This window comes from Lipomyces doorenjongii (assembly GCF_038497915.1).
Source record: "Lipomyces doorenjongii strain NRRL Y-27504 unplaced genomic scaffold V1508scaffold_11, whole genome shotgun sequence".
NCBI classification, from domain to species: Eukaryota; Fungi; Ascomycota; class Lipomycetes; order Lipomycetales; family Lipomycetaceae; genus Lipomyces; species Lipomyces doorenjongii.
Window position 1 is genome coordinate 158,164 of NW_027118078.1, and position 22,345 is coordinate 180,508.

The 22,345-nt window shown below is 45.2% G+C and overlaps 10 protein-coding genes and 1 non-coding gene across 11 annotated transcripts; 7 read left to right on the forward strand and 4 right to left on the reverse strand.

Moving 5' to 3' along the window:
• Positions 1-265: 265 nt before the first annotated feature.
• On the forward strand, positions 266-690 carry V1508DRAFT_396037 (thioredoxin-like protein; the record flags this gene model as incomplete). The annotated part of the gene is made up of 3 exons (XM_066938083.1): positions 266-285; positions 340-577; positions 634-690. 3 exons carry the CDS (start codon positions 266-268, stop codon positions 688-690), a joined length of 315 nt encoding a protein of 104 aa, XP_066797305.1.
• A 724-nt stretch (positions 691-1,414) lies between these two features.
• V1508DRAFT_367147 (uncharacterized protein) lies at positions 1,415-6,648 on the forward strand. The gene is made up of 7 exons (XM_066937380.1): positions 1,415-2,056; positions 2,110-2,337; positions 2,387-2,774; positions 2,834-4,711; positions 4,774-4,865; positions 4,917-5,050; positions 5,102-6,648. The coding sequence occupies exons 1-7, from the start codon at positions 1,532-1,534 to the stop codon at positions 6,399-6,401; spliced, it is 4,545 nt and encodes a 1,514-aa protein (XP_066797306.1). The 5' UTR covers positions 1,415-1,531; the 3' UTR covers positions 6,402-6,648.
• Positions 6,649-7,420: 772 nt separating this feature from the next.
• Positions 7,421-7,508, forward strand: V1508DRAFT_t21. Its single transcript has one exon. It is a non-coding gene; the product is annotated as a tRNA-Val (tRNA).
• A 112-nt stretch (positions 7,509-7,620) lies between these two features.
• Positions 7,621-9,184, reverse strand: V1508DRAFT_413026 (uncharacterized protein). Its single transcript, XM_066939713.1, has 2 exons — positions 8,518-9,184; positions 7,621-8,461 (listed from the first exon to the last, which is right to left on the reverse strand). Exons 1-2 carry the CDS (start codon positions 9,050-9,052, stop codon positions 8,076-8,078), a joined length of 921 nt encoding a protein of 306 aa, XP_066797307.1. The 5' UTR covers positions 9,053-9,184; the 3' UTR covers positions 7,621-8,075.
• Positions 9,185-9,501: 317 nt separating this feature from the next.
• V1508DRAFT_413028 (uncharacterized protein) lies at positions 9,502-11,115 on the forward strand. Its single transcript, XM_066939714.1, has 3 exons — positions 9,502-9,953; positions 10,015-10,088; positions 10,152-11,115. Exons 1-3 carry the CDS (start codon positions 9,693-9,695, stop codon positions 10,660-10,662), a joined length of 846 nt encoding a protein of 281 aa, XP_066797308.1. The 5' UTR covers positions 9,502-9,692; the 3' UTR covers positions 10,663-11,115.
• V1508DRAFT_413032 (CoA binding domain-containing protein) lies at positions 11,030-11,896 on the reverse strand. The gene has a single exon (XM_066939715.1). It carries the CDS (start codon positions 11,693-11,695, stop codon positions 11,135-11,137), a length of 561 nt encoding a protein of 186 aa, XP_066797309.1. The 5' UTR covers positions 11,696-11,896; the 3' UTR covers positions 11,030-11,134.
• A 141-nt stretch (positions 11,897-12,037) lies between these two features.
• Positions 12,038-13,378, forward strand: V1508DRAFT_413033 (glutathione S-transferase). The gene is made up of 3 exons (XM_066939716.1): positions 12,038-12,603; positions 12,675-12,871; positions 12,923-13,378. Exons 1-3 carry the CDS (start codon positions 12,173-12,175, stop codon positions 13,276-13,278), a joined length of 984 nt encoding a protein of 327 aa, XP_066797310.1. The 5' UTR covers positions 12,038-12,172; the 3' UTR covers positions 13,279-13,378.
• Positions 13,379-13,482: 104 nt separating this feature from the next.
• V1508DRAFT_460490 (kinase-like domain-containing protein) lies at positions 13,483-16,176 on the forward strand. The gene is made up of 3 exons (XM_066942769.1): positions 13,483-13,848; positions 13,907-14,988; positions 15,042-16,176. Exons 1-3 carry the CDS (start codon positions 13,827-13,829, stop codon positions 15,765-15,767), a joined length of 1,830 nt encoding a protein of 609 aa, XP_066797311.1. The 5' UTR covers positions 13,483-13,826; the 3' UTR covers positions 15,768-16,176.
• A 368-nt stretch (positions 16,177-16,544) lies between these two features.
• V1508DRAFT_29676 (major facilitator superfamily domain-containing protein) lies at positions 16,545-18,710 on the reverse strand. The gene is made up of 2 exons (XM_066936584.1): positions 17,305-18,710; positions 16,545-17,254 (listed from the first exon to the last, which is right to left on the reverse strand). The coding sequence occupies exons 1-2, from the start codon at positions 18,265-18,267 to the stop codon at positions 16,610-16,612; spliced, it is 1,608 nt and encodes a 535-aa protein (XP_066797312.1). The 5' UTR covers positions 18,268-18,710; the 3' UTR covers positions 16,545-16,609.
• Positions 18,711-19,454: 744 nt separating this feature from the next.
• Positions 19,455-21,171, forward strand: V1508DRAFT_29780 (uncharacterized protein). The gene is made up of 3 exons (XM_066936588.1): positions 19,455-19,928; positions 19,985-20,080; positions 20,145-21,171. Exons 1-3 carry the CDS (start codon positions 19,775-19,777, stop codon positions 21,056-21,058), a joined length of 1,164 nt encoding a protein of 387 aa, XP_066797313.1. The 5' UTR covers positions 19,455-19,774; the 3' UTR covers positions 21,059-21,171.
• Positions 21,172-21,523: 352 nt separating this feature from the next.
• On the reverse strand, positions 21,524-22,120 carry V1508DRAFT_413043 (40S ribosomal protein eS17). Its single transcript, XM_066939717.1, has 3 exons — positions 22,044-22,120; positions 21,643-21,984; positions 21,524-21,589 (listed from the first exon to the last, which is right to left on the reverse strand). The coding sequence occupies exons 1-3, from the start codon at positions 22,044-22,046 to the stop codon at positions 21,566-21,568; spliced, it is 369 nt and encodes a 122-aa protein (XP_066797314.1). The 5' UTR covers positions 22,047-22,120; the 3' UTR covers positions 21,524-21,565.
• Positions 22,121-22,345: the final 225 nt, after the last annotated feature.

Here is a 22,345-nt window from a genome sequence, read left to right on the forward strand (position 1 = left end):
TTACGGGAGCATTCGTCCATGTTTACAGATAGTTAGTCCATAAACAGCAGGGTTGCGGTCTATCAATACATAAGGCCGCGCTTCGCCTCTTTCTTGTGAATGGAATCTCCAGACCATGCTCACACGTTATAAATCATCACCGTCACTTCTGTTCAGTTCCTCGCCATCCATTGCAGGTTTATCTACTCGCGCCGCCCGAATTCAGTCTATATTCCGCTATCCACTGTCCTATTCTCGCCAATTTCACGCAACTACTCTATCCAAAATGATTAAGGACGTTAAGACGTATGTACCTAACCAATGACTAATATTGTCATCTGCATTCTAATTGCATTGCAGCATCGACGAATTCCACACCGCCATCAACGAGGACAAGGTTGTTGTCATTGACTTTTACGCTGCATGGTGTGGTCCTTGCAAGGTCATTGCCCCCAAGGTTCACGCGTTTTCCGAAGAATTCACCAATGCCGAATTCTACAAGGTAGACGTCGACGAAGTATCTGAGGTTGCATCGGAGGTCGGCATCCGCGCCATGCCCACGTTTATGCTCTTCAAAGCTGGGCAGAAGATTAAAGAGGTTGGTAGTTCAATTATGGTTGATTAGTGCTGAGTGGCTCACTGACATGGTTTTAGATTGTTGGTGCCAACCCATCAGCCCTCAAAACAGCCATCGCTAGCGCTCTCGCTTAAGCAGTGCAACATTGAATAAAGCTACTTATCATATACTAAATGTAATGTTATAGCACAAGTTGAGCATGATAATACTTTGTTGTTGAATGTATGTGTAGAGTCTGCGTCTGTTTACAGTTTGTATGGACGTTGTACATATGAATTAAACGAAGGGAAATTCCTGGGAAGCCTTGTCTATTAATGCTCCGATTTAGTAACGTCTTGTCTGCGTAGCCTGAACCTGACTATGCACACTGATATTGCGCAATGCGAGGTCGACGAATTCTATACTGGCGACGAATTCGATACGCGAAATCTCGTACGTTGTTGTAAGGGTAAACTATGTGAAGTAGTAAACTCGAGCACAAACTTCGGCGGATATGATGTCATTAAAGTGAGCAGTAAGTAGGTTAACTATATCGTTCACCAAGACCTATCTCGGGTAGTCATATGCTAGTTATTCTACTACAACCTTACGCCTATTGAGTGCGACCTCCTAAAAGTAGGAGCATTTCGCTATCTCCAGCCCTCGTCGCCGCTCTACGCAGATATTCCCGCATATTGCCCTCGTGTATAAAATAGCAGCCTGTGAAGCGGTGGGGGAAAGCATTTGTTGTCAATTGAATCTATTATGGAAACGCTAGGTTAAGTAAACGACAGACATGATAAATTGAAGATGAAGTGTATTAAGTTATTATTCCAATTTTTGTTTAAATCACAGACCAAGTACTTTTACATATGTGGATTGCATGCTCTTACTGCATAGCTTTCATTCCCAGATATTGTCCTAACAAAGTCCCAATTCAGGGGTGCAAGCCCCAATACCACCAGAACTAAAGTTGATAGATGAAGGCCATTCTGGATGTCCTCGATCTCAACCAGACATGCAATGACAAATACTCACAGCGACATTTTGGATCCAAATGATCGAATCGAGGTTACTGGAGAGATCGTCGAGAAGGAGGAACCGAAGTATATTCGCATTCGTCGACAACGTCAGACCTTTGACAGATGGTTTGAGCGACAGTCGGACCTACTGGCACATCGCGAAGAGTCTGACTCAGACCATGATAACGAAATTGACGACGAAGAGAGGCAGAGAGAACAAATAGTACGGAAGGACTACGACGATGACGAAGTTCGTCACAAAATCACTAGACAAAAAATTGCAAAACGCAATGCGTACATCACCGCTCGAGATGCATTTGAAGTGAAGCAAATTGCACTTTCAGAGCCTCGAGACTATCAGTTGGAACTTTTTGAATGCGCGACAGAGCGTAATATCATTGCAGTGTTGGACACTGGTAGCGGTAAGACTCTTATTGCATGCATGTTGATGAAGCATGTCCTCGAGCAAGAACAAGACCGCCTCGAGAGGGGCGAACAAGTAAGGAGTCCGCACACTACAAACTACAAAAATTGTCTAACTTGACGCGACAGAAACGAATTGTGCTCTTCTTGGTAAACTCCGTGACTTTGGTTTTCCAACAATCGTCCGTGATATCTGTGAATGTCCCGTTCAAGGTCGCAAAGTTCTGTGGCCAAATGGGCGTAGACTATTGGGATAAAGGTACCTGGGACAAGTATTACGAAGAGAATGATATTTTTGTTATGACAGCAGATATCTTGTATAATTGTCTCACATTTGGATATCTGTCCCTAAATGAAGTAAGTCGGTCGCAAATTTCGGAATGCTCTCGCTAACTACTTGATGGAGGTCTGCTTGCTCATATTTGACGAATGCCATCATGCCAAAGGAGGGCACGTATTTCTGAGGATTATGACAGAGTTTTATAGGGACATGGATCCTGATGATCGACCCCGAGTTTTTGGTATGACGGCGTCTCCGGTTGATGCTAAAGTGGACGTCCGCAATGCCGCACAAGCACTAGAGGCTGCAATGGATGGAGAGATTCGAACAACAAGGAACTTGTCTTTACTACGTGCAGGTGTCGCCCGGCCGGTTGAACGTGTAATGTACTACAATCCATCGGTTCACACCGAAGTGACTGAATTGCATTCGAAGTTGCACCGCCAATTTGGTAGTTTAGATATATCACTAAAAAAAATTTTCTTGTTCGCCGAAGAAGCTGCAGTCACTCTAGGTATTTATGTCTCAGGCTCCCTCTGTCTTTAGATAGTTGCAGCGCTGACAGTTGCTTAGGCCCTTGGTGCGCCGACCAGGTGTGGCTATTCGTATTGAAGGGATACAATACCAATCATCAGCGATATAATATACCTCTACCTGCATCTGCGCGAAGTCAGGAGTTAGAAGCTGAACTTACGTCTGCATATGACAAGGAGAAGCAACATCTTGAACGACAAATTTTGCAAGAAGTACGACATATATTGGCGGATCACATGTTTTCACCACCTTCTCTAGATCTCACGAATCTGTCAGATAAAGTACTCTCCTTACTCGAATTTGTCGCTGGAAGCTATAAGAATGCTAAGGCCAACATCAAATGTATTATATTCGTCGAGCGCCGTTACACGGCATGGATTCTATATAGTCTATTACGACAACTGACGCCATTTGGATGCAAACCAGGGGTGCTAACTGGGCACGGAGAGACAGGTAATGTGGATTTCAGCATGGCATTTCGAGAGCAGAGTATTATGCTCTACAACTTCCGCAATAGCAAAGTCAATTGTCTTGTCGCCACTAGCGTAGCAGAAGAAGGCCTTGACCTGCCTGACTGCAATTTGATTATTCGGTTCGATAATTGCCGGACCATGATTCAGTATGTTCAGAGTAGAGGTCGAGCTCGACAAAGCTCGTCGCTATATGTTCACATGGTTGAAAGGAATAATCTCAGAGGCTTGCAATCGTTGAGTGAAGTATCCGAGAATCAAGAACTAATGCGCAGTTTTTGCGAGCAGTTGCCGCAAGATAGAATCCTAGATGGCATGGATGACAAGCCAGTACTTTCAAATGCGAATGATGACGGATTACTATATGTTGAGCCAGAAACCGGTGCTCGGATTTCTAGCCATTCAGCGCTTATGGTGCTAGCGAATTACGTGTCTGCTTTGCCACGTGATGATTATGCACCTCCAAGGCCAGTCTTTCATTTTCAAGGGGAGAGAGAATTTTATATTTGCTCTATTACTATGCCGGCAACGTCTGGGGTTCTGAGCATACAAGGCGAGCGAAGATTGTCGAAGTCTTTAGCGAAGCGAGACGCAGCATTCCGACTAGTTCTGTGCCTTCGGCAAAATGACTACATCGATGCACATTTCTGCCCGCATCGTGTAAAGAAGATAAGATTACGGGAAACTAAGAAGAAGGAGATATCTGCTGACAAGACGAACACCTATCCTATCCGATCGGCTGACTTCTGGAAGCCGGTTCCATTTGAGATTGTAGTTGATGATGTGACGCATACAGTCAAGGAAGTGAATTTGTACATGACGGTGTTTGATTTGCCCAAGCATGTCGGACAATACAAGCCACTTTGCTTTCTTACCCGTAAGCCTCATCCTCACTACTATTCTCTCCCCTTGTTCGTCGACGGAGAATATATTCCTGTGGAATGTAAAGTATTCGGTACTCCATTTACAGTGAGCACCTCAAGAATGGGCGATATTGCTAGGTATACAGTACGGTTATTCCATGACGTTTTTAACAAATTATTCGACGAAGATATGCGCAAATTTCCGTATTATCTAGCTCCTTATAGCACTGCGACAGGTGGAATTGATTGGGATCTAGTCGACATTGCAAAAACTCTCGGTGATCTGCCAATTAAATGGGAAAATAAACCTGATCCTCAATTTTGGCTTGGAAAGTTCATTGTTGACGAGCGCAATCGGAATCGACGATTTGAACTGCGGGAAATTCTTACAAAATTGGACGAGAATTCACCTATTCCGAATTGGTATCCTTCTAGCTTGAAATATCCCTCCATTAAATGCTACACATACAGCACCAAGCACTTAAAGGGCAAGGAGAGTGAGATGCTAAGTCAACCTGTGTATGCAGCGAAGCGTATTTTACATGGTCAGAATTTCCTGAAAGCATCTGCTGAACAAGAGGGAGGTAAGTATTTCTCGTCGTAGGTCTCATAATTAAATTGGAGAGTATGGCCAACGTATATCAAGATCGCTCAACCGACGCTGCTGTGATTCCGGGACCATTCTACGTTAGCACAATTGATGCGGCTACGATGTGGACCACAAAATTATTGCCATCTGTAGGTTCTTCTGAGTACCTTGTCTGGAACTAATAGCTGATACATAAACAGATCATGTTCCATGTCGAGTCATGTGTCCAGGCAATGGAACTATGCACCGTACTGAATATTTCCGACGTTAATCTGAAGAACATGGTTGAGGCCATCACTGTAGAGTCTGCGCATTTGGATCTGAATTATGAAAGGTAACAGCTCTTCCGCACTATTCTTTTGCCTATGACTAAGTACCTGTCTAGACTTGAAGTTCTGGGCGATGCTTTTTTGAAAGCTTCGACGTCCATTGCTTTATTTATCGAGGTTCCTCAAGGGGACGAATACTCGTATCATATCAAGCGTCTCAACCTCATCTGCAATCAAAATTTGTACGAAACGGCGCTTGAGATTAAGCTTTACGAATACTTGCGAGCGACGCCATTCAGTAGAAGGTCGTGGTATCCGGATCAACTTACACTTCTAAACAATTCAAAATCTATTCAGCGGGTGAAGGAGCATGTTCTCGGTGACAAAGCGTTGGCGGACGTCTGTGAAGCTATAATTGGAGCCTCGCTTCTCGAAGGATTTGATAAAGCAGTTCATGCTGTTACTCAAGTCGTAATGTCTGACGACCATCGTTTCCACTCATGGCGAGAATATTCTGAAGCATATGTTATTCCAGACTACCAAAGGGAACCGGGATCTGCTGCTGATCGGAAATTTAAGGAAGAAATTTCGGATATTGTCGGGTATCAATTTAGATCCCCCCTACTGATTCGGTCTGCGTTTACTCACTCCTCATGTTCGCGGGGTATTCCGTCGTATCAGAGACTCGAATTTTTAGGAGACGCCTTATTTGAGCTTCTCTGTGTCCAGTTCGTGTATAACAAATATCCCGAAGCAGATCCTCAATATTTGACTGAACACAAGATGCCTATGGTCAGCAACAAGTTTCTTGGATACCTCAGCGTCAAGCTCGGACTGCATCGATATTTGGATTACGTCTCCTCGCAGTTACCATACGCCATTCAGGAGTACGTCGAGGCGCTAAATTTTGAGGAAGATACTGCATCGTCTGAGAACAAGGAACAGGTGTGGATGAATCTGGAGACTCCTAAGCCACTTGCAGATTGTATGGAGGCCACTCTTGGGGCTGTTCTTATTGACTCTGACTTCAATTTCTCGGAAGTGCAGAGTTTCTTTGACAGACTCGTTCGACCTTACTTTGAGGATTTCACGCCCTATGAGACGTATGTCTCACATCATCCTACGACATTGCTCGCGCAGCTTTGTTCTGATGTTTCATGTAACGATTGGAAGATCCATTGTCGAGAGTTTAAGCTAAATGGTCAGCAAGTTGTGTTATCTGCCGTACAGATACATGGTCGCATAATTGGGTCCGGTGAGGGTATCACTATTAAAAATGCACGGTTCGATGCATCTAAGAACGCATTGAAACGACTGCGTGACGATGAGGGCTTATTGCGCAAGCTGTGCACTTGCAAGACTGATCGCAATGCCGCTGGACTACAGCGAACATTTGGAAAGTTTGACTCTTTATAGTGTTAGATATGTGTATATAGTCGTAACCCAGAGAGCTTTGCATCTACCTGTATTTTAAATTTGATGTAATTCTAATTCTTGCGTGCTGTCAGCGAGAGGTCGAACGTTTTATTGCTGATTAGTAATATTGCATGGTAACATTTATCTGCCAGTAAGGTGGATATAGAAAACATAACGTTGCAGGTGGTTAATTTATTCGCACACCAAATGCATTCCAGCAGCTACATTACGACGAGCTGTATCCAGGACACTCAAAGGGATATAGGTACTAGCACAAGATCCGAATTTCTCATAAATATGTGCAGCACTGGAGAAGTAGGAATCGCAGATGAACTTGAAGACTGGAGACTCGGTGATATATACGTAAGATAGGGTACAATTTAGAAAGTATATTTTGCTTGAATCGGATGCTGCATGAACTATTTTTCAATTTCGACATCTTAAGCCATCATCACTTAACGGCAGTGCGTCAGAAGAGCATGCCTTGTCAGACGATAGCCAAACATAAACCGTTAGATTGCGGATAGAAAGTGTTATTATAAAGTACCGAATCACCGTATACCTTTGTTACCATCCGAATTGCAAGCTGTGATCTTCACACTGTCCTTGAATTTATGTAAAAACCACCATTAATGAACTTGTTTTTACCAAGTATCGCTATCTGACTCATTTTCTTGTTTCAGATCGTGCAAACGATATGCGCTGCACTAATAGCTCAGTAAATCCAGAAGGAATTGTCCGTCCGCGAAAAATTACTATCTTGGACTGACCAAGACTGTATCGTGAGTGTTTTAAGTCAATAGTGAATAACCAAGGTTGTGCATGAATGCAGGTCACTGAAGAGTCAACTCGACGATATTACCATTCAAATCAGTCTGCAACCTAGCAATGGACTGCGAGGCTGCAATTATTTGAGATAATATAAGGAATGTCAAATATGCGGGGTAAGAATTTTAACCCTAGCCCTAGTTTTAGATACTAGGTGTTGATAGTGATAATTTGGGGTACCGAGGTCTATTGGTCCAGTGGTGTAACGGTTTATCACGTCTCGTTCACAGAAGTGAACAAAATCCGAGGAGGTTCCGCGTTCGATTCGCGGTTGGATCAATATTTTTGATGCTGGAAGTCTTGTGATAATTTCTTTTAATGGATAATTTTTTGTGAAGTTAATAATTCAAGCCCTTTCTTGTTTTATACATACAGTGTGTTCCAAAATGAATTTTAGATTCCAAATGGAGAAATGTATATTAATATTATCACAAAAAAGGAACAAATTTCGGATTCCAACAGGTGCTGAGAAAGTATCGCAAGTGACGAATTCAAAACAAGCACAAACTATCACCATATATATACAGTAACATACCAAACCAAGAACCCATCAAAATGCTTTCTGTTATGCTCACTATGTATAGAATTATCATTTCACTAAATAATAAGAAAGATTGCAGTGCATTCAATAACCCGCAATCCTTGGCATAAAACATTCGTATATATCATACACCGCCCCTTCCCTCTTTACAATCCATGCACCACTAAACACTGATATGTCCTATTAACAGCACCAAGTTCCGAAAATCTTCGCAGGCGAGACGTCGACAGCTCTAGTATACGTATCGTGTCATATCAATGCAAATCCAGGGTTGCATTTCCCAATCCTGTCGAGAAAGCTGCCGCCTAATTTTCAAATAGTACAATAGCAACCTGCATCACAATAGCTGAAATTACTGGAATTGTTATATTATCATCGAGACCCCAGAAATCGATAGCCTCTGCTGCTGCACCCACAAAGCCTGACAACGTGCACAGAACAGGTAAACTCAATTTACTGGTCTCTGGCGTCCATGCCAGGTGTTCGCCAATGTTGACTACTGCTGTCGCCGGAAAAATGAGGCCATACTCAAGATAAGCTGCAAAAACACCAGTGATGAAGGCAGCACCTGTGCCTGCCAGCGACTTGTTGCGGAAGAATTTTGGTGTGAGATGACCATACGCTCTTCCGAAAGAGGAAGCAGCCGTATCACACCATGATAATAGCAAGATTGAGAGTATAGAGATGTCCTGTAACAGAGTTGAGTGAGACAACCAATAATTCATAAAACAAACTGACGCCGTACCTTCGGGAAAGCCAAGAACACCAGAATCAGACCAAGCAGATACCACACGATCCCATTCCACTTATTAACTTCGCTTTCTCTCATCAAAAAACCAAAAGCTTTGATATAATAGGTACTAAAGCTTGGGAACTTGAACCGTAAGATGTCCAGTAAGACAATACTGGAAAGTAAGAAAACCAGTACGGGTGTGACCTGTGACAGCTTGATACCGTACCAATAGAGGTCCAAAGTAAGAAAGCCTATAGAGACATGTAGAAACTTCCGGGGAACCTCGTACTTGTGAATAAAATATCTATAGCTCTTGTGCGACGGTATTAATCCCAGCGGCGAACGTGACCGTGGTGTCAGCACCTCGTGTGCTTTCTTGCCATTCGCTCCGTTCTGCGCCGGAGATACTGGTGACTCATTGGTTTTTTGGGCAGTGCAACTATTTACTGCCTTCTGCTGCGACTGGGATTGCGATTGCGAATGAGGACCGGCTTTGGTCCGGGACCGCGTCTGACGTTCCGAAGTAGGCGTCGCCGAAGTATATGCCATGGCAATGATAAATGTAATGAATGTCTTCTATAAACAAAATTCGGAAGCACACGACCGCTGTAACTAGAGTCTTTTGAGATTGCTTGAGCACTCGCGGGCCGTAAGCGGTTATATAGCAAGGACAGGTCGAACACGTCAACGGAGAAAATTGCAGTTGGCAACCAAGGCTCGAAACGCCGGACAGGCCCTGGTCCCTGTCTAGAGTACGAGCCCCTGAGTTTACATCACATCATCTCGCCCTTGAACTCGGAGAAAAGTGTCAAAAAGTTTAACAAATCGCTGAATGCAGTTAATGAGAATCGTTGAGACACATTGTCAGTGTAAAATACTTACTGACTTATTTTAATAATTTCGGATTAGTGAGATTAACTAAAAAATTTCGCGAACTACATATTTTGCGGAGTGAAAACGACGTGTCCGCAAGTAATACCTATAGAATGCCCAAGCCGCACGGAGTCGTGCGATGAGCGTGGTCAGTAATGATGGATGGGGTGGCTGTGATTTCGCAATCGCGATTTTTCGTCTCTTCCATGCTCAGACCATAAAACGATTCGATCACCATTGCCATAGAAAGAATTAACAAACAATATACATTAGTCTTGAATCCGGGTCCGCTTGGCAGGATTGCGGCAGCTCTGAGATGCTCACGAATATGGCCGGTGTTGATTCTCAACTCTGCAATGCACTCGATAACCAGTCCGTTTTCAATTTTCTTATTTCGTTGGCACTCGCATTCGGTATTGTGTTTTCATATATTCCACAGCATCTCAGGATCATATTACGGAAAAATTCGAGAGGGATTTCGCCATGGTATTTGCTGCTAGGGACTACATCCGGAACATGTAGCCTAGGAAATGTCTTGTTGTTATCGGCAGATGTTATGGGCTGCTGTAGTGTATTGGTACGAAAGTGAAGCATCTTTGCACCTATTGACTCAAAGAGCGTGAATCTAATGATTCTAGTCTGGAGGAAAATGCTTCGCCGCGTCATTAGGCGTAATTCAGATCGCACTGCAGTTTTCTATGTTTGCTATAATGTGAGCTTCTCATTATCTACTAGTGCGTAATTTTTGCCTATCTGTAGCATTAATGCGTTATAGTCTAATATTGTACTTGGCATATTTTCCCCGGGAGATTACTGCAGAACATCGGTTAGCGGTAAACATTGCGCGCCTGGCACTAGCTCATTTCGTGATAACGTTCTTTCTCGCTCTCTTAGTTTTCCTAACCGGCAAGTACGTCAGTTTGTACGCCGGATTTCTCGGCATTCAAGCCACAGTTTTGGCCGCATTTCAATACATTCCGCAGTTATACATGACGTACAAATTACGGCATGCAGAATCGCTCAGTAAGCACACGCTGATGATACAGGCTCCGGGAGGTTTCTTGTGGGCACTCTCTTTAGCTTTGCGGGAAGGCACGAGTTGGAGCTCCTGGCTCCCATATTTTATGTCTGCCATGCTGCAGAGCTGTTTACTTGGTATGTGCATATATTTCGATTACCAATATCCGTTGGCTATGCAGGAATTTTACGACCCACTGGTACCAGAGATGGAAGACGAGGAGTATACGATTTCAATTTTTCATGAAGATGCGGAGCACATGGATTAAAATCAAGTGTTTGTTAGATGATGGTGGTCGAATCCGTGTTTGTTATGACATATTATGAAGGTTGCTCTCTGTTGTGTTATGAGAGCAGCTTTTGTCGAAGCAAAATATACAGCTATCGAACTTTCATAAGTTGTGTAGTAGTCGAGTGGTTGGATGATAGGATGACCGACTATTGATGATATCCTTACGGTTCATGGAGTAACTATTCGGTCTTCAAGGAAGAAAATATTACAGTCGGAGTGTTAGCATTCATCAAGGCAGCGGGTACTTTAATTTAATTGTTGAATCGGAGGTTCATCTCGCTGACATACCCACGTAATTGAGCAAGTGATTGAGTTTGATCCGGTATAAAGGCATGTTGGATTGGTTCACTACAAATTTGCCAAATAGGCAACGTTCCATTGCTTTTTTTAACGGTACATAATCCATAATCCATATTGGAAACCAGTGTACACAAATTTTAAAAATTAGTTCACAAATTTGCAACGGCGCGTAATCCATTCTCGCCTTCGACAAGAACACAACGTCCACCGGCGATAACATTCAGTCCGTCTCTAGCAGCATCTAGAGTGGCATCGTCAAAACTTCCAGGCTGAAACCAGACACCTTTGACTTTATCTCCCAGCTCGTTGATCTCTTTGAGTAACATCTTGCTCACTCGCGGTGGGGTGATGACGCTAACAGAAATGTGCTCGGCACCGGACTCATTCAGAAGGGCAGACACGCTCGGTAGAGACTGAACACCATAGATGACAACTTCGCGTGGATTTATACCGGTCGCGGGCAATTTGTGATCGATATACCACTTCAAAACCTTGTTGCCGTATTTGGTAGGATCAGGCGATGCGCCGACAACCGCGTATGCTCGAGCAGAAAAGAATTGGCGGAGTGGCTCGATCGACATTATCGATATCTTAGAATATTGCAAACACGTGATACTGAAATGAAAAGAAAAACCGGGATAGTCAGTCGCCGATCGACAAAAGCGCCTCTGGATTTCACTGCATGTGGACTGATGGGTGACGGTGATCATGCGGCTCTATTGTAGAAGAGAGTGCCCGCAGGCCCCGCGCGCCAGAGTAGAAAGCCACCAACATCGTGCGCCGTTGGCTAATAGTCTAAAGTAGATTTACGGCAACTAATTTTAACAAACACTTTGTCAAATGACTCCAAAGAGATTGCGTTGGCAATGTAGCGATCGTATTGCAATCGTATTGCAATGCAGATTTGATCGGCAGTAAGCAGGTCGTCTAACTTCACGCTTTGCCGCGTTTGGTTATCACCATGACGCGCAAGCACGTGCTATTGGCCGGGTAAATGTGGAGACGCGTTGATGGACCTGCGCCTCAGTAGCCGTAGATGCTCAATCCGTCAAAGCACACTCGCGTTCAGGCCCTGACTGCAAAACGCACGACCATCGAGGTCATTAAATGTCATCAGCCGAGTACCGGAGAGGTGACCTCCCTCCGATCATCGCCGTGACAACTTCGTCCATTTCTCTATCGATTAAATGGCTCCAGCATATCCAGATGATAAGACCTCGAAGGGGCCTGGAGTTGACGCGGACCAGCGTAAAGAACAAGCCGACAAGGACGGCAAGTTTCGACGCCAGGCGTCTTCTTTTCGCGAGGTAATCTCGGCCGACCATTCCAAGTTCAAGCCAGAAAAAGGCAGATATGTCGTGTACGTCGTTGCCACATGTCCATGGGCACACAGAGCGCTACTTATGCGAAAATTGAAGGGCCTTGAGGAGTTCATCGAGGTAGTCTGGCTGCACTGGGCTCTGGGAGAGAAAGGATGGTATTTCAAGGAAGAGGACAATTCGTTGGCCAGGGATCCGTACTATGGGTACACCCTACTCCGTGAATTTTACTTCAAGGCAGATCCGGGATATGATAAGCGGTTCACTGTGCCGATGTTGTGGGATCGGAAGTACGAGACGTGAGTGTCCACTGCGTGATTGCTCCCAACGACGATTTTGACGATTTGATGGCCGCTAACGGTCGCATTAGGATCGTGAACAACGAATCTAGCGAAATCATTCGTATCTTTAATACAGCTTTCAATGACCAGCTTCCACCGGAAAAAGCTGACATTGATGTCTACCCGGAAGAATTACGCGCTGAGATCGACGAAGTGAACGAATGGGTGTATGATAAGGTCAACAATGGTGTCTACAAGACTGGCTTCGCTGCCACTCAGGACGCCTGTGCGTTGAGATGTTGAAAACATCATGAATGCTGTACGCTAATAAATTTAGATGATGAGAACGTGTACCCACTCTTCGAGTCTCTCGAACGCCTTGACAAGCGCCTGTCGGATGGCCGCGAATTTATTATGGGTTCCAAATTGACCGAGGTTGATATTCGATTGTATCCCACCATTGTCCGATTTGATGCTGCCTACTTCACAATATTCCGCTGCAATATTAAGATGATCAGATATGGCTATCCTTATCTTCACAAATGGCTTCTCCATCTGTATTATGACTTTCCCGAGATTTTCAAAGGGACTACATTTTTGGAGCAGTTGAAGAAGGGATATGCGTCTACCAGACTTGGAATCACTCCAGCCGGTCCCATCCCTCTTATCTTGGAAAGGCAGGCAGCGTTGTAAGAGTGGACGCGGGAATTTTTAAGCAGTGAATATTCTCAAGATCATAGCTGATTTTGTCTTGGAATGCAACAGCACATAAAATAGCCCATATAGAGTGGTTTTGCTCATTAATTGTAGTAATTACGTCACGAGAGAGTTCGGCTTTCTCGTGTTCCGCGATGCCGACGCCGTGACCAGAAATGTCTTACCTCCGTTGCCGCTGGGCGAACTATTACGAGCGCGACGCTGATTACAACTCGCCAGACCACCAAATCTAAAAATTGACAAATATTACTGGATAGTTTTTGTTTTTGCACTGATTATTCCTAATCGTTTGTTGCCACCCTTATACCCGCAACTCCGTCTCTCTGAAGCTTGGCAATAAGGGACAGTTTGGTGCACACGTTGCCGTTGCACATACGCCACAGGCATCATCAGTAACTGCGTAAGCACATTCGCGCGCGCGAGCATCTATCATACTAGAGTTTCAGCCACTCCTTATTCTTATAGTACTCCTCGACCCAAATCTTAACCTGCAATCAGAACCAGGCTTCATATAGATACAAAGCATGTCCTGGAAATTAACAAAGAGTAAGTATCTTACTGGCGACGAGGCATTTTGAACTACCCTATTGACTCCGCACGTCAGAACTACGGGAGACCCATTTGTCGTCTAGCCTGTCATCTTCGCGCTCTTCGTCGACGTCCACAATCACTCCCCAGTCATATTCTGGGGAATCGGAAAAGACTGAGAAGAGCAAATCGCATCATTATCATTTTTATCATAGCAGCAAGCACGACGATTCGAATCATCATGCCGAACCTACGACGACCGCATCCAAAAGTTCCCTGTCGCCTGGCCATAGACAGACCCCTTCGATCACTTCAACAGTCAGACCTGGATTGTTGACCGTCACGGTTCACGAGGCTACCGGCCTGTCTCTGCCGCCGTCATATACACATGCTCACCACGGGCAAAGCAATGCGCTGCAGTTCTCAATCACAAACTCCACATCTAGGCGCTACCTTCCATACCTCGTTCTCGAGTTTGACAAAACTCAAGTTATTATCGACGCACACACCGGCACAATCGAGGCTCCTAAGTGGGAGCAGACCGCAAACTTTGACGTCAGTAGAGACGAGACTCTGACGCTGTCACTATATGTCCGAAATCCCGGAGCGTTCTTCACATCGTCGGCAAGCAGTGCCCCTGGGACTGGCCCCAATGGGAGCTCCACTGCCGTCTCTGGCGGAAGCAGCGGTCTGGATCGGAAACGGTCCGATGAGGATATCCTTCTCGGATCCTGCAAAGTGGTACCTAAGCTAGATGTACGGGCTGGCAAATTCGATGAGTGGTTGGCCGTGTCTTGGGGTAGTGGCAAAGTTCACATTTCAGTCTCATTTAAACCGAATCAGAACGTGCCGCTGACGATAGACTCATTCGAGTTGTTAAAGGTTGTAGGAAAGGGTTCATTTGGTAAGGTGATGCAAGTGCGAAAGAAGGACACATCTAGAATTTATGCTTTGAAGACGATTCGCAAGGCGCATATTGTTTCACGATCGGAAGTCAATCATACGTTGGCGGAGCGAACAGTGCTTGCACAGATTGACAACCCGTTTATTGTCCCGCTCAAGTTCAGCTTCCAGTCCCCAGAGAAGTTATATCTTGTTTTGGCGTTCGTTAACGGCGGCGAATTGTTTCACCATCTCCAACGGGAGGGCAGGTTTGATGTATGTATAGTGAGTGGGTTGAGCGCTAGGAAGCGAATTTAACATATTTATAGCTTAATCGATCCCGGTTCTATACAGCAGAGCTTCTCTGTGCACTCGAGTGCCTCCATGGTTTCAATGTTATCTACCGTGATTTGAAGCCAGAAAACATCCTTCTGGACTACACTGGCCATATCGCGCTTTGCGATTTCGGTCTCTGCAAGCTGAACATGACAGAAGATGACAAGACAAACACCTTCTGCGGTACTCCAGAGTACCTCGCACCGGAGCTACTTCTGGGTCAGGGATACACGAAAACTGTTGATTGGTGGACACTCGGCGTGCTCCTATATGAGATGCTGACAGGGTTGCCTCCATTTTACGATGAAAACACTAACGAGATGTACCGCAAGATTTTGCAAGATCCACTGCGATTTCCCGATGATATGGACAAGGACGCGAGATCACTGCTGACTGGTCTTCTCAACCGCGACCCTAAGCAGAGACTTGGCGCGAATGGACCTGCCGAAATTAAGGACCACAAGTTCTTTGCTGAGATTGACTGGAAAAAGCTTTTGGGCAAGAAGTACCCACCACCTTTCAAGCCTAGTGTCGCATCCGCTACGGATACGTCCAATTTTGACAAGGAGTTCACTAGCGAAGTGCCCACTGACTCTGTTGTTGACGACTACTTGTCTGAAAGTGTCCAGCGTCAGTTCGGTGGATGGACGTATTCAGATACTCGGCTGGGAAGCACTGTCGGAAGAGAAGGACCTGGACCTGGCAGTGTGATCGGTTAGATGTGTTTGAAGGTGTGGCTACCTGACCAATGCGATGATTTCGTATATGTTATGAACTTGGGGCAATTAACTGGGGCACATCGTGGTATTGGTTTTTTCAAAATCATTGATATACGTATTGTAAAATTGTTCTGTTTGGCTTTTTGGGCGCCCTATACAGTGAGGTTGTTACTTACTTACGTTATGCTTCTTTCAGTTACATATAGGATTTATGTTTTTATTTGCAAATGACAGTGTATACCCGGGTAATTTTAGCGACTTGGCACAAGTGAATGCACTAAACACGCACCTCGTCTAGAGGATGGACGAGGGAAAGAGCGGCTGCCGTAGTAACGCAATAATGAGAATCGCGATATTGCGACATTTATTAGCGGTTTCACAAATTGAAAGACATTGAAAAGCAAGGCCCATGTATTATGTTACAATACATGCTCTTCGGAGTGTACACATCAAGCAGACTGGCAACGGTTCCACTTGTTAGTCGAACACATAAATGTCTGCTGGAAGAGGAAGTAACGCAATGGGCACCCACCACGTAATCCAAGACAATCTGGATAGTGACAACAATGTGATGTTATTCAATAGATTTGTGAAGAACCAATGCATGGCTTGTCAACGTTGCTTGTCGAGCAATACGATGGTAGTGATATATTGTGACGTCGAACATTTGCGTGCACTAGCGAATCCACTACGTCGCAAGTCCATAACCTGAAATAATCCTAGGATATAGCATCTGCGGTTTACCGGTGTCTATCTTGACATAAGATAGTACAATGTGATATTACTTACATCAATATAAGAAAACGACAACTCCAACGTAATGCAACATCTATAACCAAATTTCATGTGCTATATGTTGCCTGTTCGTTCTTCTCCTCATCGGTATCAGCGGCTTTGTGGCCCTGCTTGCCGACTTTCAAGAATCCTGAGCAGATCAGTCCGACAGCGGAGATTCCGACAGCGAACCAAAATGCTGCTTTATACGAGTCATACAGTTGCCGAACTCCAGTATGCGAGCTCCTTTTAGCTGCTGCCTGCACAACGGTTGTCGACGCAGCGATACCGACTGCCGCGGTAAGCTGAATGATCGTATTAAAAATTCCAGCCGCTGACGACTGCGATTCGGGCGGCACGGCGGAAAGAGTATGCATATTGGCAACATTGTATGCCAAATCGGCGCCAACCACTGACAAGCAAATGGCAGGAAAAGCCATGGCCCAGTATATCAAGTCTATCGGTTGTAATGCCCATAGTAATGCAGACGCAGTGAACGCAGTCAGAGCAATGGCCATGAGAATGCGGCCGGGAATGACGTGCAGCGTGAAGGCAGCGAATATATTTACTAACACACCGGAAATCGCCTGTGGAACGAGATAGGCTGTTGTAAGAATAGCCGACGCACCGCGGATATCTTGAAAGAAAAGAGTAATGTAGTAGTTTAGGACACCTAGGAAGTTCATAAAGCCACAGGCAGTGACAAGCATACACTATGAGACATTAGCATCAACTCCTCTAACAACTAACAATAACGACTTACTAAAGCAAATCCAGGGTAGCGCCAGACATATAACGGCATCAAAGGAGTCTCCGCCTTCGACTCCCAGAATATAAACATTGCAAACATGAAAATGCCGACTATCAACAATGCAATCACATAAGGTTCGGCCCATCCCTTCGAGGCCGCTCCGGACTGGGTTAACGCAAAAACAAACATGACCAACCCAGACGTTGCCAGGAGAGCTCCAAAATAATCTAGCTTTGCTAGGTCCTTCTTCATTGCAGTCCAATCCGTATGAGGGTCATCTGGCACAGAGAACCATACCAAGATCGCAAAGACCGAGTATTCAATAGTTGAAAAGAAAAGCACGGCACGCCATGAGATAAATTGCGTGCAAATACCACCACATATAATACCAACAATAAATCCGAGAGGTGCTCCGGCAGAGAAGGTCGCCATAGCACGGTTCTTGCGCTGGCCAGGCACATATGTAGCGCCAATGATACCGACCGCTGCCGGAGTCGCAGCTGCACCTGACAAGCCCTGGAATCCGCGAAATACATCGAATACGACATCCTTCTTCATAAAGCCCGACACGAGACACCAAATAGCATACCAGACGTAGGCGACCAGAACCATCCGCTTTCGGCCAATGCGGTCAGCGATAGAAGCTAGGAGCAGCACAAACGCGCCTGATGACAGAGAGAAAGCCGATATCGTCCACGACAAGTCTGCACCCGAAATTCCAAATGACTCGCCCATGCGCGGCATCGCGATTAGCATGGCGCCTTGGTTCGATGTTGCCAGCGATGCGCCGAAAGTGAGCATGATCACAGCAGTGAGTTCGTGCCCCAAAGACCTGAATACTGGCGGTCGTTCCTCGCTGATCGATTGGGCATGATATCGAGCTTGTGCCTCGTCCTGCTCAAGCCGCCTTAACTGAGACTTCGATAGCGTCTCATCGAGCTCTAAGACGCTGCTGCCAATAATATTGTTGACCATAGTAAACGACGATCACATAGCCACAATCCAATGATGCTTTTGTACGTTCCGAAAAATCGGCATATTCCAAAGCTAACATATATATATTTAGATGCACTGTTGATTCCGGTCGGAGAATTGGCTCGGCCAGAACGGCACTCGCTCGATGCGCAGTCCGCCACAATCTTGTCAGGACATGACGTGGATTTGTTTGCGAATTTGTCATTCCGCGCGGATTATCAGGGGCCCTTTGCTTTCCTGTGCTGCAGTCTATGTGAAGTCGCTGAGCATTGTGGTGAGAGTCAAAATCTTTAGAGAGATTTCGGCGACCGTGTGAATATCAGCTGCAGCGCATTGACACTTGGCTAGCGTCACAATTGGTATATTGCAAACTGCGCAGATAGCAAGTTGCTCGGACTAGGGCAACTCGGAAGCTCGGATACCGGCAAACCGGACATGCACTTTTCCGAAGCTACAAGCTCCGAATGTGAATTTAGGCCAATCGCGTGCAGATCATAATATGTATGCGTGTATTGTGGCTAATCAAGATCCGGAATTAATCTTGCTCAAATCCATTAATCTGTTTCTATGTATGCGGCCACATCGGACCAAGGCAACGTCAGCCAGCCGCTTACCTTCCACCTATTTACCTTCCGGCCGGCTGTTCTCGACCCACGTTCTATTGCTTTCGGTCTTCATGCTGTTTCATTGAGCCACGGTCATCTTGGTAACGCTTCCTGCTTGATGGACCAGTCTGTCTCTTCTGTCATGCTAGTCGAAGTTGCGTCCTTATTGTTTCTAGCGACTAGGCAGTCTGCAAAATTTGCTATGAACCTTGTCATTGGCATTTTTATATTATCTCAAATTATTGTAGCTACAGCCACGTAACAAGATGCGCGGAATTTGGCAGAATACGAATCATAAGTATGCTTTATCACTAGTATTATAGATAATGTGTAGCTCTGAAATGTGTAGCTCTGAAACCTGAAGAAAGCCTGGCAAAGAGCCTGGCGTGGCTGTAAGAGTTAACCACTGTCGAGGGGTGTAAATCAAATCTGAAGCCTAGGCAATCGTTGGCAGCTGTGGTGATGTACCCATTCCTATCCATCAGCAGGAAAGTGACTTTGAGGTAGTTCTAATGTGCACAACATGTCGTGAATATCATGCGGCGGATAAGAATTTCCTGCTGCTCTAAAGCAGGTCTGACTCAGTCAAACTACTAAAATAATCCAAGCGGTTATATACAGATAATTGTACTCTGGAATTCACGTCCTCATCGACAAATTATTATGTCCAGAAAATTATCTGGACCAAGCGAATCTGTACTACTGCGGTTCAAATTTTGCTGTGCGACAACTGTACGCATTCGTCGAATCAAGCGCGTGCTAATTCATGTAAACAAACGTTGTCGCAACACCGCGCAACTTTACAACAAACTGTGCACCGCAGTTTCTACAACGGATATCACGAGAGGTCAATCGATTCCATGCTAATTTCAGGTTATAACTAGAAAATAATTTGTCTTTCTATGCCAGCACCTCATAGGGTACCGTTTGTTGCTACGCCTGACGGCACGGCTGACCCGCAACCGCCCTCAGGCAGGTCACCTACAAATACCTCTACCACTTCAATGGGTCCTCCAGGATCATTAAAGCACCAGGATTATTCGGCTGGAACGAGTAGTAATCACGATTATTGTTGTTATGAAGATTGCGATTAATCATATATTGTTCAACAGATTGCCCCCCCAAGTTAGATATACAGAGCCTGAAGATGCCAACTGGCTTCTCATTTAAGCCAGCTCCGCATTCAATGAAATCCGGGAATTCTAAGGGTTGACCTTATTTTAGTGTATCATTACTTATCATTTCAAGACTCTACTGACAGGAAATGTCAAGCTAAGAAGCGATCACAACAAAAGTCGAAGGAGGCCCCACCACCAAGAGTTGCAGCCCCCAATGCCGACGTGACTGACTTAACTGATGATGATAATTTGAGCTTCGACAACGATGGGGTTGACTTCGACACATATATTCAGCAGAACGCTATTGCAAGGCAAGATGACGTTACCGTGCACAGCTCCACTGAAGTGTCCGATGTTATCAATGACAAACGTGAGAGCGATAGTGCGAATGCAAGTTTCTCAACTGAGGAAATCACATCTGTTAGCATGGATAGCACTAGCATGAGCGTCACGCCGGACACATCGCTCAGGGTTGACTACAATGACTTCGCCAAAGAAGAGCAAGAATACGGAAATCTTCTGTCCGCCAAAGATGCAAAGGCAGACGACTCCACTAATAAGCCAGCGTTGGAATTCCAGTTATTTAATAACTCGCGTTCAGATATCCGTCGGCCATCTTCAAATAGCCCGCTGCAGCCAATCGACCAATCTATCCAAAGAGTTCAGCAAATGTCGACTCCACGGAGGATACTCTCTCCAGGACCCTATCCTTATCCCCGCTCAATGCCGATAACAAGCCCTCATCCATCGGATAATATCGCGATTGATTTCGAGAGGGCCAACCAAGTCCCCAATCCAACAGAACATGCTTATGGTGAGATGACGCTGGAGGACTGGCAAAAAGCCGGTGATAATTTGCTTTCTCGCGCGTCTGACTTAATCCGACGTGCAGCTGAAGTTCGAAGGCAAAAAGCAGACGCACTCGCTGCACTGGAAGCGAAAATTGACACGCATGCTAAAATGCTAGACAAGCGTTTCAAGAATCTGCTGAGCGAAAAGGAGAGGATCAGAATTCGAGCTGCTAATCTAGTTAATGAGGCTGGTGGTTGCGGATATAGCAGTTCATAATAAATTTATTATGATGCTAGGGATGCTTGGCTGTGGACGGGTGTTAATTACTATTTCTCGCTTTGCACTTTTCAGAAATCCGAACCGAAGATTCTTTTCTCTACTAAACAATTTATATATGTGTAGATCCACTAGCATTTGCTTACTATAGCTTATAATATTACGCACTGCATTAATCGCAATAGGACGGTGAGGCACCCCCACATACATACGGCTACAATCTTTAATGCCTACGCATTACGTGTCTTTAACTAGCACAGCATTCAAATTGTTTCGCGCATTTGTAAAAGTACTGGGAGCGGATTTTCAACGAGGTATCTTGCAGAAAATGTGTGCGACGTGGCTCCTACGTGACGTCAACTTACAACGCGCAGTTATCACGCTCATATCAATCATGACGCTCGCAGACTTAACTCGACTGCCCCAATTCCATCCGTAAATGCCATGCACCGATTATACTCATATAGTCATTATTTATATATTGATCGATGATAATGTACAAAACTTTTAGTGACTAGTTAATCGCTCAAACTGTGATAGGTTAGCTTTGTTGTTGTCGCGCTTATATATCATCATGTACTTACACCAAGAGACTTCAACAAATCCTTAGTATCAGAGTCGATATCGAGCTGACCATCAGGCTGCTGCGACAAATCGAGGGCAGAAACCTCAGGGACATACTGATCCTTTCGCTCACGCTCTTCTTCCTGAAGCTTGAACGAAATACCCCGCACGGGACCCTTCTGAATTCGCTTCATAAGATGAGTGGTGTAGCCGGCGATCTTGTTGCGCAATCGCTTAGAAGCAATGATAGCGATCTCGTCGGTGAGACGCTTGTTGATCTCGAAATCGGTGGTGAGCTTGGGGTAATAACGCTCAATGATGGCCTTAGAGGCCCTCTTGACAGTTTTCGTACGAACGCGACCCTGAAATAGGTGAGCAAATAACGGATTAAAATTGAATTAATATAGTCGAAGTCGCATACCATTGTGAAAATATGTTAGCGGTCGAACGTAAGGAACAGCGTGTGTAGGATCCAGTTGACGATACAAGGGACCGAGCCTCAATCTCAAGCGTCGCATCTGTGGCCTGGGCCGCGATGTGGGCCTGAAGACAGGCATGGATATACAAAGCCCTAATTTGTGACTGCTTCGAGTTTTGAGTGTGCGCTGCTCAAGCCCTACAATGCGGCGGTACACAGGCGTGGCGGTGCAGCCGTATTACCCTACCTCTAAATACATCTGCGGCATATTGTGTGGTGCCTGTAAAGTTTCTAGGCATATGATA

Bases quoted from the DNA above. Each gene is read 5' to 3' on its own strand.
- V1508DRAFT_367147 (XM_066937380.1), top strand. From the start codon at position 1,532: ATGTCCTCGATCTCAACCAGACATGCAATGACAAATACTCACAGCGAC. The intron at 2,338-2,386 runs GTAAGTCGGTCG...TACTTGATGGAG, and splicing joins GATATCTGTCCCTAAATGAA to GTCTGCTTGCTCATATTTGA. The intron at 4,866-4,916 runs GTAGGTTCTTCT...ATACATAAACAG, and splicing joins CCACAAAATTATTGCCATCT to ATCATGTTCCATGTCGAGTC.
- V1508DRAFT_413026 (XM_066939713.1), bottom strand. From the start codon at position 9,052: ATGGCATATACTTCGGCGACGCCTACTTCGGAACGTCAGACGCGGTCC. The intron at 8,462-8,517 runs AGGTACGGCGTC...CAACTCTGTTAC, and splicing joins GGTGTTCTTGGCTTTCCCGA to AGGACATCTCTATACTCTCA.
- V1508DRAFT_413028 (XM_066939714.1), top strand. From the start codon at position 9,693: ATGCTCACGAATATGGCCGGTGTTGATTCTCAACTCTGCAATGCACTC. The intron at 9,954-10,014 runs GTACGAAAGTGA...TAATGATTCTAG, and splicing joins TGGGCTGCTGTAGTGTATTG to TCTGGAGGAAAATGCTTCGC. The intron at 10,089-10,151 runs GTGAGCTTCTCA...AATGCGTTATAG, and splicing joins TTTTCTATGTTTGCTATAAT to TCTAATATTGTACTTGGCAT.
- V1508DRAFT_413032 (XM_066939715.1), bottom strand. From the start codon at position 11,695: ATGATCACCGTCACCCATCAGTCCACATGCAGTGAAATCCAGAGGCGC.
- V1508DRAFT_413033 (XM_066939716.1), top strand. From the start codon at position 12,173: ATGGCTCCAGCATATCCAGATGATAAGACCTCGAAGGGGCCTGGAGTT. The intron at 12,604-12,674 runs GTGAGTGTCCAC...CGGTCGCATTAG, and splicing joins TGGGATCGGAAGTACGAGAC to GATCGTGAACAACGAATCTA. The intron at 12,872-12,922 runs GTGCGTTGAGAT...TAATAAATTTAG, and splicing joins CGCTGCCACTCAGGACGCCT to ATGATGAGAACGTGTACCCA.
- V1508DRAFT_460490 (XM_066942769.1), top strand. From the start codon at position 13,827: ATGTCCTGGAAATTAACAAAGA. The intron at 13,849-13,906 runs GTAAGTATCTTA...TCCGCACGTCAG, and splicing joins GTCCTGGAAATTAACAAAGA to AACTACGGGAGACCCATTTG. The intron at 14,989-15,041 runs GTATGTATAGTG...ACATATTTATAG, and splicing joins AACGGGAGGGCAGGTTTGAT to CTTAATCGATCCCGGTTCTA.
- V1508DRAFT_29676 (XM_066936584.1), bottom strand. From the start codon at position 18,267: ATGGTCAACAATATTATTGGCAGCAGCGTCTTAGAGCTCGATGAGACG. The intron at 17,255-17,304 runs GTAAGTCGTTAT...AATGTCTCATAG, and splicing joins GCTACCCTGGATTTGCTTTA to TGTATGCTTGTCACTGCCTG.
- V1508DRAFT_29780 (XM_066936588.1), top strand. From the start codon at position 19,775: ATGCCAGCACCTCATAGGGTACCGTTTGTTGCTACGCCTGACGGCACG. The intron at 19,929-19,984 runs GTAATCACGATT...ATTGTTCAACAG, and splicing joins TTATTCGGCTGGAACGAGTA to ATTGCCCCCCCAAGTTAGAT. The intron at 20,081-20,144 runs GTTGACCTTATT...GGAAATGTCAAG, and splicing joins GAAATCCGGGAATTCTAAGG to CTAAGAAGCGATCACAACAA.
- V1508DRAFT_413043 (XM_066939717.1), bottom strand. The intron at 21,590-21,642 runs GTAAGTACATGA...AACCTATCACAG, and splicing joins ATTTGTTGAAGTCTCTTGGT to TTTGAGCGATTAACTAGTCA.